This window comes from Syngnathus leptorhynchus, chromosome 14 (genome assembly GCF_054491065.1).
Source record: "Syngnathus leptorhynchus isolate UIUO chromosome 14, UIUO_Slep, whole genome shotgun sequence".
NCBI lineage: Eukaryota > Metazoa > Chordata > Actinopteri > Syngnathiformes > Syngnathidae > Syngnathus > Syngnathus leptorhynchus.
This window is the reverse complement of record NC_141208.1, coordinates 3,928,543-3,945,120: the sequence shown is the minus strand read 5'-3', so window position 1 is coordinate 3,945,120 and position 16,578 is coordinate 3,928,543. Positions and strand designations below refer to the sequence as shown.

The following is a 16,578-nucleotide window of genomic DNA, read 5'->3' as shown; positions in this document are numbered from 1 at the left end:
ACCTCTGATAAAGCGAAAGGCAGATTGGATCTGATCGAAAACAGTAGCTCACACTAAACGGAATGGAAGAAGAGAGAATTAGTTTTAAAAATGAAAAGATTAGACTGAACTGAGGAAAGAAGGAAGGAAAGAAGGAGCTGGGGTTCAAACCAGAACCGAGGCAGACTTGCTAACCGTTAGTGCAACATGCTGCTCAATATAAAAAAAAGAATAATAATAATGATACTGAAAAATCACCTTGGTTTAACTATGGAATGTAGAATTTTAAAATGTAGCTTTTTGAGTTTGGAGTGTTTACTGTATGCACGTCAAATATCACAAAAACAACAGAAATATACAAACACAGCAAAAACTCTACTTTGCAACAACATGAGCTCAACAATTTGATCGGCGTTTGTAAACATTGTGACTTGTATGTACATCATCGAAGCAGCATACAGTATCTAGCACTGGATCAGCTTTGGAGAAATGTCTTCGCAACATATTTAACGCGCTCGGAGATTGCCCGGTGTAGCCGAATACAAATTGTCGAGCAACGCTGGAAACATTCATTTCGACTGCGTCAAATAGCTCGGACTGAGCGGAAAATTGTTCATTTTGGAGAGAAAAAGTTGCTGAATGCTTCACTGCCTTTCCATAAAAAAAAAAGAAAAATCATAAGCGTACAAGAATTACCTGAGTGCCTTCCCTTTAACAACAATGAGGACTTTTTCAAAACGAGAAACATATCTCCACGCCTGTCGTGAGATTGATTAAGGCTGTTTCCTGGCAACTCCAGCCTTTTTATGCAACAACAAAATGGCAACATGTAAAAAAAAAGTCATAAAATGATGGCAGTGGATGCAAAGAAATGAAATTGATTTTAAAAAGACAGCCCGTATTAAGACTGTTGCACATTCACTGTGGCAGCTCAAAATGTCTTGGCCACATCATTTTGGGTTCCCTCATTTTTACAGAAGCGTCACATGACCGTCTCCCGCTCCTCCTCCACCACCAACACAGGTGAGGGCTTCTCCACTTCCAGGCCCGCCGGCGGCCTTTGCCCCGAAGCGGCGCAGAGCTCCTCGGGTTCGGCGTGGATCTCCTGGCCCGACGACGGTGCCGAGCACTCTGACACGGAGCCGTTCTTGATGTAGCCAGGCAGGTTGCGGTGCCCGTTGAGTGGCGCCGGGCCCAGCCGGGTGGTGAGGTGGAGAGCGTGTGGCGCCCGGGCGGTCACATTGGTGACGCTGGTGTGCGACACCATCGGGCCGTAGCTATACGTGTTGCTGCCGCTGCGCGCCTTCCGCTTGAAGTCCAGCGCCAGTGTCCGACGGCTCCACGACTTCTTGATCTCCGCTTGCACCTTTGAACACAACGTGGTGCGTTTAGAGGTATATCGTGACTTTGCCGGGAGATTTTGGTCTTGGACTACTTACCTCCCCATTGCAAAAGCAATATATGATTGCCACAAGGAAGCCCTGTGACAAAAAGAAAGCAGTGTGCCATCTGCTTAGTACAGTGATTCACATTTGCAGAAAAATATCAAAACGAAAATGTCACAAAAGCATAAACTACACTCAAGTAATGATGACCTCATAAATTGCATCAATTAATACTCTACTTCTAATCATGTGAAGCACGATGAGCCATTTTGCATGATGATTTATTTGTCAGTTGCACTAAAAAACAAAAAAAACAAGGAGAAAATAGTTTGCGGGCAACATTGTACCTGGAAGGAGTTAAAGAGCATCTCGTAGTGCATCTGGATCTGCCAAGGGATGCCGGAGACTTCCGTGTAGGGCATCGCGTTAAATATAATGTAGTGCACGCCAAACAGCGGCATCAGGACCAGCGTGGACTTCAGCAATTTCCTGCAAAGGTAGAAAAAAATGAATTATTTCATTTGATGAAAGTCTGAAAGTCCAAAAACTGGTAGAATTAGTAGCACATTTTTGGACTACGGACTTTTTTTTTTTTACATCAAACATCTACAAATCATCACGTACCTGTACTGCTGCCTGGTGTCACACCTTCCTGCATTGGTCTCCCGCAATTTAGTTGCTAGGACTCTGATGATGTTTAAAAATAAGACAAAATTGACCTGCCAAAAGGTAAATGCATAACAACAGGGTTGTAATCACAGGTCTGATTTTTCCCAGAAGCTGTAATATAGGTGGTATGAATGAAATGCCATCATTTTCTTCACAACAGGGGGGTGGGGGTGTCATATCCAATAGAAAGCACACACTTACCACAACAGCTGCAAGTATAGGCACTTGATAAATCCATTTTAAATTGCCCGCACTTAAGTCCCAGCATCTGTGACAAGATAAACAACGAAACTGGGATAAATGTTCGATAAACAATGTGATCTGAGATGTCTGCAAGCGCCCGAACATTTCTCGAAGTGGATCGTTTCGAGTTAAAGTTTACTCGCTATCAGAACTGAAGAAATGATCATGCAAAAAAATAATAATAGTAATCTGTATCGTATCAAATCCAACTCGTAAATCGACGAAACGCTTTGACCGGCAGCGACACTCACTCTGTATCTGCAAACGTGGCCCTCACTGTCGCCCAAACGCTCACAAACATGGCTGGCACACCTGCAAAATGAAATATTTCAAACGCTTAGAAATAAGAAGCCATCCACGCAGACGCCCGCTTATTTTTTTACCCGCGGCGACGACGACGGCCCGACGCGGCATCCACATTGTATGCGCTGTGCCGATGTGGACAATACGCACAGTGTGTACAATGCAGGCGCCGTGACGACCCAATTGGAAGCGGACGGAATGTTCCGTCGGTGACCGACTCACCCCATCCGATCAGAGTGAAGCCCCAAAGATATTTCCGGTCTGAGAAGAAGGTCATGAAGATGAGGCTGTGCAGGTAGAGACCCTCCACCAGGATCCAGAAGTAGTTGGTGGCCAGGAAATACATGAAAAGTGTCACGGCCGCCTTGCAGCCAATCTGTGCACACACACACAACACCAGTAAATGTATAAATGATACACACACCTCCGTCAAGCAGGAAGTACCTGAACAGGACCTTGTCTTACACATGACCTAAAAAGCCAGGTAACAAGATCAGGACGTGAATAACCCGATCTTGAACGCTGGAAAGGTGTTTTCTGAAGCTTCGTAAATGAGGACAAGATAATCCACAATCTGACCTTTCCACTTGTTAGAGAGTAAGTAAGAAACTCAGTCTTTGTGAGAGCGCACGGACGCACCTAAAAATCGGCGGCGTGAATACGATAACAAAAGCCATTGTGTCTGCATTGGCGTGATTTGAAAAAGAAGCATGCACTTAACATGAAGTGCGGTTGTAACGACAGAATGAGCCGAGGTCTCGGGAGAGAGAGCTGATTTGGTCAGCCATTGATTCTGCTCCAGTTGTGCTTCGCCTCCAGCTTGCTGCCGAGTTGTTACCCTGTCGCGTTATTAGGGGCCACTCGGCGCTGATTACTGATGGCTCTTTATTGTCGGGCGTCGTGTTCCGGGATGCGCCATTGATTATGTCGTGTGGATGTTGAAACGCTTTGGATTGAGGATTGTTGTGTGCGCAGGATTGTAAACCGTACGTTGATGACAAGCGTCTCAACTTATACATATATTGTAAAAAATAATTAGAATAAAACAATAATAATATTATATATATATATATATATATATATATATATATATATATATATATATATATATATATATATTTTTTTTTTTGCACGTACAAAATGCGCTTTATTGGATGGAGGAGCCTCCGTGATGGACTTGAGTTCTTCCACTGTGACACGTTCCACATCTTCCAGGGCGGATCCCGAGTAGAGCACGATGTCCTTGACAAAGATGCTCACAGCTCTCAACATGTAGGACACGAAGAGATGCATGTGGATGTAGTTCCTGGTGCAGTGCAGACGTCTAAGAGCAGACAAGATGGTGGTAGATGTTTGGGGGTGACAGTAATCAATTCTTATAGATCAGAAGACGTTCCTGACAGAGATGATCATATTTGAATGGATATTCATTTTCAATTCTTGGTGGACAATATGCTAAGAAATGGTGCAGCATTTTTAGCTATATTATCATTTATTTATTTTTTATTCATTGAGGATTTTTATTACTCCTATCAAAGTCCTAAAATAAATATAACTAATAATATAATATATAAATATAGTCATAAAATATTACTCAAGTTTGAATTGAAAACATGTTTAAATAAGCTTTCTGAGTTTCATTAAATTGTGATTTCTTGGAAGTTTTCTTCAATCAAACAAGCAGATGTTGCATTTGTGGCCAATAACAACAACACAATTACAAGCATATGTTCCCGGGGTGAATTTATTTACTCACCAGCACATTGGCTGAACATTAACTCCGGTGAGGTCGTGCCTCTTTATAATTGTGCGCTGACATCAACCCAAATGTCGATATCGCTAATCCCAATACAATCCAGCATTCCTTGCCTGTTTAATGAGCTAAAACTTTGACAAGGCAGCCTATTGATTGGGTGACAAGTAATCTATCCCACAGTTCCCCGGTGGGAAAGCCACCCATTAATGTGAAATATCGCCTGTCCCTGCTCGGGAAAAACATTTGGGGAGCACCGGTGTCTCCAAGCTGACGTGTTTGAGGCGAGACGTGTCTTGAGTGCTTCTGGAACGGCGGAGACGGAATGTCAGATGGACCCTCGGGAGAACTTATTAAACTCATTTGGCCCCAAACATATTGCAGAGTGCCAACGGGGGAGCGACGCTGAAGCCTTCTGACGGCTAGCGTGGAAACGTTAGTCAACAGTGTCGATTCCTGACACTTCCTGTTGCCAAAGCTTGCCCCAAAGCGGCCATGAAAAACATCAGCGCTCCTGAATGAGAGCTCCTTGCCATCATCCTCATTTATTTGACTGTAAAACTGGAGTGAAGCAAATGTTTTAGCCTAAATGTGGCTCACTGCAATTTATCTTTTCATTCATCTATTCATTTCAAATTCCACATTCATTGCCAAGCCACAAAGGCAAAGAGAAAGAAACCACGCTAATTAAAAATGTGTCTTTGAATTCTTTGTCAGCAAAGTGTTTCAGAAAAAAAATATATGCTCAAACTGACTCTTAATTGATGAACATGACTACATTTGTTCTCATTTTCATTATTTTCAGATTCACGCCTTCTATTTAATTAACTAGTTTTGCCGCACCGATCTAAGGCCTCAATACTTTTTCCGCTTCTGCTTGTAATATGGAAAATACACAATATTATCATCAAGCCGTCAATACCGCCGCACAAAGCATTCATCATTGTGACTTCCTCTTTTTGTCACTCTTCCTAATTGCTTCAACCCTGTGTCGTGTTAAAAAAGGTCTCCAGGGGATGCGGCTGATGAAGACCACACTGACAGACAGCAGGGACCCACCGGAAATATCCCAAGATGACCACAGCCACGATGAGTGATCCCAACGACACGGAGTAGCCCACGGTGTAAATGAGGTACAAGCGATGGAAGACATCCTGTTGAAAAAAAAAAAAAAAAAGTAAATGGCAAAGAATCCAAACACAAAGGAGGCAAGTCTCATTGGGTCACATCTGCTATGTACATTCCAGCGTGCTTAACTTCACACCATGATGTTGATGATGATGATGATGATGATGATGATACGCGGCGAAGGTATTGAAACGGGACTGATGTGATTGAGCTTAATTATGCACAGCAGAGAAAGCTTGGCCACGACTAGTGTGTCCATATTTAGTAGTGCTTTAAAAAAGACTTGAATTCATTCCTTGACCAATAGTATATATATCAAATCATCTTTCCACTTTGAAGTGAATGGAAATGACGTTAATTAGTTCCAGCCTCGCTCCAAAATTACCATAAAACACAAAATTAGTTAATTCTCACAGCATAACTTAAAATATGTAGTCGAATTGGCCGACTTTAAAAAAGCTTATACGACTTTTTTTTCTCTCTACAGTGTAGGAGCCAATTAGATTGGAAGTACTGTACAGGGTCAAACTATAGCCAGACATGAGAAAATGGAAAGTTTTCTTCTGATTGAACAACTTTCTCTTCCTATATGGTAAATTAAAAAAAAAAAAGCCAGTCCCCGCTTCCTCAATCTCATTAAACTACGCTGAGAGTTACATTTCCCAAAGCGTACAATCAAATCCTCCTTTTGAAGCTTGGTAAAATGTATTTGTGCGATTTCATCACCTGCTGTCATTCTTGATGTGGCATGGAAGCAAAAAAAAAAGAATAATTCAAAAAAGCCTTTTGATAAAAGCATAACTTGAAAGTCTCGATTGTAGCTTGTCAAACAAGCCGGCGTCAAACGGAACGCCTACTGTGAGCGGGTGATGTCAAAGCCATCAACCATGGCTGATCTAAGCCATGCGTAGCATTGTCCTCATGGAGCTACATGACTGGGATGAAAGAAACCATGCCGACGGACCCCAACTGCGCATCGATAGACACCCCGCCGTCGGCTGGCTGTTATACATAAAAACTTTGGCCACGCGAGTCTCCTCATTTTAGCCACGTTCATGTTCTATGCTCATGTTAACTCATTCAGTGCCAGTGACAGTTATAGACGTCAAAGATATTCAATGGGTTGGCAGTGAATGAGTTGATCGCGGTATTTACACACACACACTGCAGCATGTCAAGCTATATGTCGATGGAAGAACTTCTATCCACATATTAGAACAGCATTCGATGGCAAAGGTGACAATATGGGGCACTCGATTAAGTCTAGGGGAGGGAATTCCCAGAAGACCACCTCAGGGAAAATGTCAAAGGATGCAGTGTGAGCCCTACCTTCTCTTGGTTCTGGTTGTAATGATAGAGAAATTTTGCACATTCACTGTAATTGGCCCACGTCTTGTTATTGGCTGCGGAGATCTCCCACGTTCCATTGTTGCCGCAGCGGCGGTACGTTCGCCCTACACAGCAAGCACAAAAGCATTAATCATTATTATTATTTTTTTTACATTGTTGTGGGAAATATTTTTTGTGTGACAGTAATACACATGAGAAAACATAAATGTGGGCGTGACTAAAGATGAATGAAACCATTTACCTATTTATAAATTAGGGGTGGGCCACATCTTACCTCTGTGGTTGAAGTCGTAGATGTACTCCGGACATGAGGTGGACACCAGCTTCCCTGAAGCCCCTTCAGGCCAACACACAATTCCATCCCATTCCGGTGAGCAGTAACCATCTACGGAGAAAAAAAAGTAGCATCACGTACAAAAGCAGCAGTGTGAATCGGTGAGAAAACTAAAAATAAGTGGGGCACATTTTTGTACTTTACGCAAAATGTAAATGAGCAGTCGTTTATGGAACTGTGGGTCAAGCGGAGAGCACACATTGTTTTCCATTTTCCAGCCATTGTAATGTAATTAAGACTTTAAATTGTGGCATGCTGAGAAGTTCCAGCAGACAGATCTTCATTGTAAACAGTGTGGCCCACCTCACAACCCAAAAAAAATCAACTGGCACAGAAAACACTAATGAGGTCATAGATATGAGCTTATTCATTAAAATAATAATAACACATCAAATCATGTTTCGGATTTTAGAACAGACGATCCAAAGAACATTGGGAACATTGCCTGATTTGAAGATTAAAAAAAAAAAAAAAATATCTCAGCCCCATTGCCAGAGGCCCGTAAGATGATTGTCAGCAGACTGGTGGACCACAGACCTCTGATAACAACGCCCCCCCCCCTTTCCACCGTCCACCCCACCCCAAATTCCTGGCGTGCGGTTTGGCATTTACATCGTGTCATTATTGAAAACATCTGCCGGACTTTGACCACTAATAACTAGCTTGGGATAAAACCAAAACTATGCTTTCTCTGCAGTCCATCCTTTAAGTTCCTCTACTCAAAAGGAGAGGAGGGGGCATGCATTGACGATATTGTTCTTTTTTTTTTTTTTTTGAAGCTAAATGAAAGAGCAGACTCCCCCTCACCACACATCCTGTGCTCTTACTAGGACCACCTACACGGGGCTAAATATATATATATATATATATATATATATATATATATATATATATATATATATATATATGTATATATGTATATGTATATGTAATTGATATATGTATATGTAATTGATATATGTATATGTAATTGATATATGATCACAACGCTAAAAAAAAAAGACGATAAAGGAAGTGTGTTATTAGTGATGCAAATTGGCCCGACACCCGCGCCACGATTTTAATTACGACCTCGCAGATGTCAAAACGTCTGCTCTCCGTTTTCCCCAATGATGTTATTCTATGCATAGACCACAAGCTCCAGCTTATTTTTACCCCAAAGCGAGGTCTGGGGCATCGATCCCACATCCCTCGGCAGTGCACTCCCCCGCTTCCCCCCCCCGACACCAACCTCAGTGTGTTTCCCCCTCAATGAGAAGCTTGTCTGGCAATTGGGTGTATTTTAAGTACAAATAACAAGAAGGCAGAGAGTTAGAATGAAAGTTGTTGTTTTTTTTACTCTTACCAAATGCAAAATGACATTAAGGCAGTCTGATAGAGTTTTAGTGGAGCTGTTATTCAAATGTTAGCGCGAGAGAACATTTTAGAGTGGATGGATGGAAAGAAAAAGTGCATTAACAACTGTCGGAAGTTCCAGCAGGTGGTGAAATAAGCTAGGGGACATTAGCACTTCTCTTGTCCTTTATTTAAATCTACGTTTTGTATGTTCATGGTATTTTCTTCCAAATTGTGGAGAACCTCTGGTGTAGCCAGATAAAATCAAAAAGTCCAATCTAATCTTGGGAAGTGTTCGTATCCACAGATCTGCGAGATGGTCCCACGGGCAATTTCGACTATCTTCTGGAAAAACAAAAAAAACAGCTGTCTAGACAACTAAAGCGCCTCAGCGGGTGGTCAGGCAAGATAAATAGAAAAATAAGCCACTGCATCCCCAAAAACGGGCAGCGAAATTGCACACTCGCCGTGATCCTCTGGGTGTTCCGCACTTTCAAGGTCACACCACAAAGCAACAACACACCGCATAACTTTGGTCGAACTTTCTAAAAACGCTCCAACATGTCCGACGCCTTGCCCACCACTTTAGAATAAACACTTACACGGACCATCGAGAAGCTTTCATTGGCCTTCAACAAGCCGTTGGTGCTCCCCTGTTTGTCGTAGATGTGCTTTTGATTTGATGAAATCATTTCATTGACGAGTATTTGGAAAAGCTTGCAATTTTGAACAAAAAAAAAGAGGCTTGTGCTAATGCTACTTTGTGAAGCGCAATGGCTGAGACCCTTAATGGGGTCATTAAAGAGAAAAGCCTTAAATCAAGCGGAAAAAGGAACAAGGGCTACGTGCTCATCCATCTACACAAAGTCAAATGCACGAGGCATGTACATATGTTTCATTAATAAGGTAAAATATTAATCACGGCTCCTTTAACTGTACGTCTCAACAAGTAAAGGAGGTCAGTGAACAGCGACCTAAGCATGCGAGGATCCTAATGGAGCGTAACTCAGGGATTGTTCCACTCAAATGTGACCACTCAAAGTAGGCTGCACAATATTTACAATTATATTATTGGTTTTTTTTGTTTTTTTTCCTCTGCATCGAACCGAGGAGGGGTCACGTTCCAGACCACCCCCGTAATAAGTGAAATGCTAACTATAGAAATATCTTATTTAAAAACTCTCCAGGCTAGATTTTAACCAGTTCACACCTGTTAACCTTTTTTAAGGTCTCTAAACACATTTTCAGCAATGCAAATATATTTAAAAGGCTAAAATGTGTACATTTTAAATTGCACATTACTTTCTGTAGATATAAAAAGCAGGATTACAGCAATCATTTTCAACCAAAAACTAGGCCCGTGCTAAAATACTATAAATTGTAACACACTATAGAAGACCATCTAGTGGTCAACAGTGGAATTACATCTGATCAAACTATCGATATTAACTGTACAAAAAAAAAAGACTTCTCAAAATCGACGATGCAGTGAAATAACACTTAAAAAGAAAACGGCTGGTTTTGACGAAATAAATAACAGTCCAAATGTGCCGCTGAAGTGTGACACTAAGCCTCGCAGTCAGTCACACTGACCCGTCAGAACAGATTAAGTGGGCTGGTGGTCAGATGAGCACCACGCACACTCTTGCTGCAGTGGCTCTTAAATACAATTGGAGGGACAAACCCATTATTATCATAATCAAAACCGTTTGGCGCCTGCAGTCATATTTTCACAATCGCATTCAAAATTCTTGGATATTATTCAAACCCACCATTAGGAAACATCATACTGGGAGAAACAAAAGCTTTTGTGTCCATATCCTGGAAGCAAAGACTTTTAATGGAACATTTGGTTGACGTCCATCGTTGGAACGAGGCGGGCACAGAAATTTCGGTTTGGCTACGATATTCACAAATATCCTTCCAAGCAATCAAGTGGACAGAAAACCACAATGAGGTCGGGGTTCTTTTGGATTTCAATGTTCCTCAGACGTTCATAAATATACAAATAATCACCCACTTGGCTCCACGGCAAGGAAAAGCAAAGGAAACACAAAAGCAGTTTGGGCCTCATTGTCGCAATTCATTGCCAAGCGAAAATATATTCAATGTTCCCTCACTTTTTTTTTTTTTTTGGAACACCAATATACATTTCGTCACTGATGGCGAGAAAAAAGTTAGCACTAGACCCCCCCCCCCCTCCCAAATAAAAACACATTGCATCAAGCTCTGCAGCATTTACGCATGATGAAAAGATCAACTGCAGATAAAGCTATTAGTGTTTTAATTACTCAGTGAAGCGAGAAATTGACATTTACATAGCACATACAGAAGATCTTTGATTAAAACGCTATTGATTTGAAGCACCATAGAGTCATGGCTATACTGCTGCTTTTGGCCCCTCCCCCTTCTCAGTGTACTTATTGCTTTTTTTCATGTCACATATGTTTCACCCGTGCAATCCTCTCAGCTTCAGTTCACTTAGAATCGCCCAAAAATGGCAAAGCCCAGTTAGACCAATGAAACCATTTAGCTGCAGCATTTCACGTCTTTACATCATTCAGCCTGGTGGGAGTCTGACATAAAATTTTCCGAGTCAATAGAGCCACAGGAAATCACTCAAGTAAACCCAATCAACAGTAACGAAGTTGAATTGATTGCAAATGTAATAACGGCCTGAAATGGAAAACGTCGGCATTAAAGCGCGTGATGATGCTGGGCCGGTCTTTGCGGCAGGTGGTCTCATAAAATTTTAGCCACTCATTATTAGATTAGTACAGCACGACTTCTCATTTATTTCTGACCTTCTTGGTTCTTATCAAAAGATTCTTCTTGATTTGATTGACCCGGGAAGCAAGTCGTTGTATAACGTTACCATTATGATATTTATTATTATTATCCTTTGATGAGCCTTGTCATTTTGCCACGACTGAATTGGGTTGGAGAATTTGTCAGTGCATCCCTGGAACAAGCCAATTCTGGTGTAGCCAGACTTTTTTTTTTTTAAATTATTATTACTTTGAGGAAAACATGTTGCTTTGAGTTAAAATCAATTATTGCAATTATCAACGCAAAGAACAGGCAGCACATTATTTACAAGCCGTTTGATACATTTGACTTAAAAAAAAAAAGTATTTTCAAGCTTGGCTGCTTAAATGAAAAATTGCCGCCACCTGCCTTTGCCTGGAATAAATTCCAGCTTGGCTTTGCCACTCACCGGGAAGCTTGCCTTGCCTCGACTTGACAAGACCTTCGCATTTGCGCTTGGCTTTGAACAGCAGTGCTATCTGCTCCTCTTTGGTGAGTACATCATCTGCACGGGCCTGAAGGGAGGGAAAAAACAAAACAAAACATGATATGTTGAAGAACTTACAAGTAAAATTGAAGCTGTGACAGCTATCATTCGCAGGCAGTTTGATTGAATCAAGTCAAACAAAAGATTCAGAGAAATCGGGTCGGATCACAACTTTTCATTTTGCATCTGTGACCTTTAATCAGATGACAGACAGAAACTCAATTTTATTTCCACGTCAAGTTTTAGTGTGATGCAGCAGCGCCAAGCGTGAGGAAACGTTTTCTCAAACGGGTTCGTACACAAGCTCACCCGACGCCCCCCCCCCCGGGATCTGTTTTAGGTCAAGAACGCATAAAAAGCAACTCGTCAATTCTAATGGGCTGTGACAAGAAGGAAGGACGTGGAAAACAGTGACATATCAGGCGACAAAAAATCCTTATTTATTGAGGGGTAGTCATCAAGATAGTGTGAAAATGAAATAGAATATTTACACATCGGAAAATCAAAAGCTCTTGCTAGCATAGAGGGCGAGTACTTGCTCAAGACAATTTTGGCTAAGGAAACGTTATCCATTGATAGGCTAATGGAAATGAACATTGAAACTATTATCTTTTTTTTCCTCCTTGACTTTAAGCGATAAAAAAAAATGTTGTAGCTCGAGGACAAGTGAGGTCTCATCATTTTCTATTCCGCTGTGAATTCTTCATAACGAAAAAAAAATCAATGTCACCGTTTGGCGCGTGTGCGGTGTGCACATTTACATTGTGATGGGAATTGCATTTGGGCTCCAGTTGATTTTGGAATGCTGCGAGGCAAGAAACACAAACAGCGCGCACCAAACTTCATCATCAATTCAAAATTCAACATGTCCTCAGTGACCCCCTTCAAAGTTTTCATTTGGGATAATAGAAACGTTTAATATTAACATTTTCACAATCGTATAATCTATAAACGATGTATTTTTAATGGTTTGGAGAGAAAAAATCTCAGTGTGTTGAGATTACAGTTTATAACTCATAATATCATCTATTAAAAATAATTTTTCCTCATCTCGGTTCACAATTCCGCCACTATTTTCAAAAAAATACACATTTGAACTGCTTTAAAGTTCCGATTGTTTGCTTTCGCTGCTTAAAACTGTACGTTTGCCAGTTTTTTACTGGCGTAGCCGCAAAAGGCTCCTGTGGATTATTTCCTGAGATTTGTGCCTGCATTCATTCCAACGCAAGTAGATGCATTGGAAAGCCGCCACCTAATTTTATGAGCCCTTCCGTAGGCTCCCCCGGTGCACAAAAACCACAATGCGTCAGTGGGAACCGCCACCCTGGCTATTTTGGGCCTGGAAATAAAGATGTCCAGTTTGCTGCCACAGCTGAACGCCCAACGTAGAATGGAGACGCTCATGGCTTCCCACTGGAAATAACCGCATGCGGAATAACATTGGACCTCAGGCGAACAAGGACAGATGCTACCTGTTGACTGTGCTCAGGCGAGTCAATATAGAATATTCCACAGGAGAACCCTCGGGACGTGCTTTCTTATTTTCACCTGGCGTGCTCGAGCGGAGGACCTTTGGCAAAGTGCGGCCCATTTGACAGCTCGTCACTGCATTGATTACTTTGTTACATTTTGAATGGAAATAAATGAACTCTTATATTCTGAAAGTGTGCGCATTTGTCATCGGTATGGATTTCCCCGCGTCTCACTTGACATTTGCGATGAAAGCGCTCAGCGGGAGTGTCATTTGGAACTCGATGAAATGAGGCAACAGGCTTCGATGATACGACACTTTGCATCAGAAGTGCTCAGATTCCGTTTCCTGAATCCCAGTAGGGGACCCTCATTGGTACCGTATTTTCCGGACTATAAGCGACTGTGAAATGATTTAATTACAGAGGATGAAGATTTCGTTGGATTTAATGACTCAATGAACTTGTTAGCATGTTATTTATGCTGTAGATATTTGAATAACTCTTAATACGTATGTTATGTCAGGCATGTTCTCAGTTCCTTGTTTATGTGTCGATGTAATGTTACCATACCGTACCTTCAGCCTGTTGTTGCCTATTCTATTTTTATTTTAAATTGCCTTTTAAGATGACATGTCTGTTCTTGGTGTTGGATTTTATCAAAGAAATTTCCCCTCTCTATTATGCATTGTATAGCTGGTGGGACTTATACTCCAGAAAAGACGGTCATTGCATTTCCTTGGTTCAATAACTGCTCTAGTTCAGAAAGATTTGAACTAGTTAAACGCTGAGTTCACATGGACAATTTGCTAATCAATCCAGTAGCACCTACTCTGTGCACTCAGCGTTTGGAATATCATGTAGCATTTGGAGAAGAGGATGCTGGGTAATGAGCGTGGCCCCTGATTATTTTCTGCTAAGTCTTCCGCCTTCACTGGCTGGCGACCAAACCGCCAGAGTCAACACAGTCGCTGGTTGGGGGAGAAACATCCACATTCTTATTTACTGTATTTCATTTCAAAACACAGCATTTCTTTCTGTGCATTTCACAGCGAGCCAAAAATGAAAATGGCGCCGTGTAAATACATGTTTTTTCATCAGCCGCTCGGGAGAATACAAACTCCACTTGAGCAAACCGCAAGTTTCTATTTCTCTGCGTGCGCAAACTGTGGCTTGATGACTTAAACGGCAACGCTCTAGAAGACCAATATTGGGAGAAGTGTATTTAAGACCTGTGAGGCTTACTACTGTATACTAGACACGCAAACCTGGACAGGAGGCGCTGTAGTTGGATCGTTTGGTAACGGAACACTGAAATGATTTTGGCAAATAAACCTAATGCAAGTAATAAGACTTCGAGTATGAAAAGAGGGAGAAATGTGAGGACGGGGGGCGGGCTGTGCATTTCGAAGACGTATACGTCCTCCTCGAGCAACTTGAGGTTGACCAAAGTCATTTCCTGAACTTCCCCCGAGTGAATATGAGAGGCAAAAGTTGGCGCCTTCCACCCTCCATTTTCATCAGCGAGCATGAAACAAAGGATCAAAATGAAAGAAAAGTCTGCAATAAATCAGCATGAAATAAATCTACTCTTGCGTCATCACTCAAAAATAGATTCGGTTGAGCTCCGGTCGTCAGCCCGGATCCATGTCGTTTCAATTCGTTTGAATGGGGAAAGATAATTTGAGTTTTGAGTTCATCTTATATTCTACTATATTATTTGTAATACATCTAAAATAAATCTGTACAAAATTGACATGTTTTTGACACATTTATAAACATGATTTTATTTAGCACCCGGCCGTGTATCGTTGACAATAAACGCTGATACGACAACACTATTTGTTCCATCTAAATGCATGCTTTTAAAAGACCGATATTTATAGCCGATGATGGTTATAATCCACACGTACGAGCATAATCACTCAACCACGACTAAATTTACATCATTATGACTGTGACCTCGCGCTCGGATCCACTGTGAGCAGGTCCATTAGAATAACATGACTGTTTGTTACATAACCATTAGTAGCTTTTCAATTCCTAAGGCTTGACCCCGTACATTACTATATTAAATCACTTATATAACATCCGAATCTTTCTTCTTAATTTGACAAAGCACTCCAGATGCAGCGGCCTGGTGCGCACACATTGTTTCCATCTGGGAGCGCGTTTCAGACTGGCGAGCAGCGGAGGGACGGACGAAGGGAGGGAAGGAGGGAGGGTATAATTAGGAGCTAAACGCCGCTTCAAGTCAGAATGCGGTCTGCGAGCCTTTCCAAAGGACAACCAGTCTTTTTTGCGGCTTGCGGTTTTTATCGTCAAATGTAAATTGCAGCGTTGAAGAGGAGTGGCACTGACTCACATGCTTCATAATATCCCGGAACTTCATCCATGAAACGCTTCAAGCGATGCCATGCGTCTAAAGTAACATATTCATGTTGGGTATCACCCCCCCCCCCCCCTCTCCCCTGGCCATTCAAAACAAGATTAGGCCCCAGCTATAATTTTCCTCCTTATTTTGTGGAGGTAAAAAAAAAAAAAAAAAAACATCCAGGAAAGTCCACTCCCCCCCCCTTGAGACCCCTGTGTTGAATACATGCCAACAACAAGGAAGTCAATGTTAGCCTATGGTGCAAATAATGGCAAATGACCAAAACAAGTGGAGAAAACAAACATCTGACTGTATTCCCATAATAGAGGTGCTTTACTGGAACCAAGGTAAATATTTTATGTGTGTTTTAATATACATATATATCTTGTATGTGATGAAGTGCAAGCTGGCCAGGAAAGGCAGGCTTCACGCGGCTATTTACCTTCAAAATCGCATCCTTGATGACAGATTAGCCGACGGGGGATTCATCAAAAATTAGATGCATGCCAAAAATGGACAGAATGTCTAGAACACTTTTCCTGGCAGGCTTTTTATTTACGGGACCATCTGGATTTGGTACGGTTCCATTCGGTACGGCATATTTTCTTCCTTTATGTGTTTGTAAAGAGTTGTGTGTTTTTTAGTGTGTTTTATTACATTTCCAAAATGCATCATTTATTCATATACACATGTTCCAAAAACACGTCGATTGGATGGCAACAGGCAATAGAAAATAGAATTCCAAAATTTCATATTGTATTCCGTCCTCAGCGCTTCACACATGCAGCAAATAGTCTCAAAAGCTCGCACACTGTTCCATCATGCTTCATCGAATCAATTTGTCCTTACAGATTCGCTCAGGACACGCCGGAAGGATCCGCCTCATCGCAACAGGAAGTGGAGGATGCGATGCGTAAGTAACAATTTGTGTGAAGCTCTTCACCTGCAGATACTGACTCAT

General features: G+C 41.6%; 2 protein-coding genes across 2 annotated transcripts in view; one reads left to right on the top strand and one right to left on the bottom strand.

Moving 5' to 3' along the window:
• Positions 1-961: 961 nt before the first annotated feature.
• The window catches only part of pth1r (parathyroid hormone 1 receptor), a 22,485-nt gene continuing 6,868 nt past the window's right edge, over positions 962-16,578 (bottom strand). The window contains exons 2-13 of the mRNA XM_085929774.1: positions 11,697-11,802; positions 7,085-7,195; positions 6,790-6,914; positions 5,392-5,486; positions 3,717-3,903; positions 2,802-2,955; positions 2,528-2,588; positions 2,235-2,301; positions 1,989-2,083; positions 1,712-1,853; positions 1,419-1,460; positions 962-1,345 (exon numbers count right to left, since the gene is read on the bottom strand). Coding sequence (XP_085785900.1) covers positions 962-1,345; positions 1,419-1,460; positions 1,712-1,853; positions 1,989-2,083; positions 2,235-2,301; positions 2,528-2,588; positions 2,802-2,955; positions 3,717-3,903; positions 5,392-5,486; positions 6,790-6,914; positions 7,085-7,195; positions 11,697-11,802 — 1,569 coding nt within the window. The remainder of the gene's footprint in view (positions 1,346-1,418; positions 1,461-1,711; positions 1,854-1,988; positions 2,084-2,234; positions 2,302-2,527; positions 2,589-2,801; positions 2,956-3,716; positions 3,904-5,391; positions 5,487-6,789; positions 6,915-7,084; positions 7,196-11,696; positions 11,803-16,578) is intronic.
• myl13 (myosin, light chain 13) overlaps positions 11,672-16,578 on the top strand; it is a 20,345-nt gene continuing 15,438 nt past the window's right edge. The window contains exons 1-2 of the mRNA XM_085929775.1: positions 11,672-11,779; positions 16,469-16,530. The gene's annotated coding sequence lies outside the window, so the exon portion shown is untranslated. The remainder of the gene's footprint in view (positions 11,780-16,468; positions 16,531-16,578) is intronic.